This window comes from Trichinella spiralis (assembly GCF_000181795.1).
Source record: "Trichinella spiralis strain ISS 195 chromosome Unknown Scfld5020, whole genome shotgun sequence".
NCBI classification, from domain to species: Eukaryota; Metazoa; Nematoda; class Enoplea; order Trichinellida; family Trichinellidae; genus Trichinella; species Trichinella spiralis.
This window is the reverse complement of record NW_003531959.1, coordinates 1-1170: the sequence shown is the minus strand read 5'-3', so window position 1 is coordinate 1170 and position 1170 is coordinate 1. Positions and strand designations below refer to the sequence as shown.

General features: G+C 32.7%; 1 protein-coding gene across 1 annotated transcript; it reads right to left on the bottom strand.

Annotated features, from left to right (window-relative positions):
* Positions 1-194: 194 nt before the first annotated feature.
* On the bottom strand, positions 195-1094 carry Tsp_15018 (conserved hypothetical protein; the record flags this gene model as incomplete). The annotated part of the gene is given in 5 exon segments (XM_003367003.1): positions 195-213; positions 225-388; positions 475-556; positions 641-761; positions 927-1094. Coding segments are annotated over 5 exon segments (554 nt in total), but the record flags the coding sequence as incomplete, so codon positions are not given.
* Positions 1095-1170: the final 76 nt, after the last annotated feature.

Here is a 1170-nt window from a genome sequence, read left to right as displayed (position 1 = left end):
AAAAGCAAATTAATTTAACCAATAAAATAAATACCTTTTCTTATTTATCATTTCATTTTTCATAATCAAGAAATCACTTTAAACTAAAATGCACATATTTTATTCTTCCAAAATCTCTTCCTGTTTTTGGACAAAGTTGGGGAGGGTGAAAAAAAAGGGGGGGGGGGGTTTATCCCCCCCCCCGAAACACAAACGGGGACAAACCTATTACTACTGTAAAAAACCTGTGTAAAAAATTAATATCTTTTGGACGAACAAATTGCCAACCAAGTCGGGGAACCATGCGCGCAATTTCCATCAGAAAATACCGCCATATATGTTCTTCAATTGGCAACATACGTTCCAGTTCTCGCAGTAACACAACTCTATTTTTAGTGAATTTATACAACTAAAATAATGAAAAACAAAACAACATATACAGCAAGTAAATAAATTTAAATAAACAACTATATATATATATATATATATATATACCAAAAAATCTCTTGCAGCTAACAACAACGTGCGCTGAATATCGGTCCTCGCATCTTCGAAACCTTCTTCTATTGAAAATTCACTGAAAAACAATTGCACAGTCAAAAATATATTTTCTAGTTTAAATGAATTTTTCCGAAAAATACACTGATCAAAAAATTTCAACCTTTTCAACACCCAACAGCCCTGAACAAGTAAAGCGTATTCGTTCAACAATGACAAAACTTCGTCGAAATTCACGTCATACGGAAGCTGATTGATCAAATCGAAAAATCGAACCACCATACCTGGATGGCAAAATTCAAATTTACATAAAATATACAAAATAATGGAAAATTTATTTTCAAGTGCTTTCCCATTTCATGCAGAAAAGCAAAATTTGAATAACATACGGCTTCTTTTCACAAGTTTTACCTGATTTCAAAAGTGCGAATACCAATTCCGGCAACGACTTTTGAGTTTCCTCAACTTTGATGGGAACACTTGTATCGACGATTTCGTTTTCGAAAAAATTTTCCAACAAATTAAATTTCTTCGTCGAAAATTTCCTGCTTCACTTTCCAACTCTCTTCGGCGATTGTTTTTGTCCAACGTGAGAAGGGACAACTTTTTCGTCGATGCTTAAATTTCTTAAAACATTTGAATTCGCACAAAAAATTAGCACACGACAATTTTTAGTATTATGCAAATAAATTG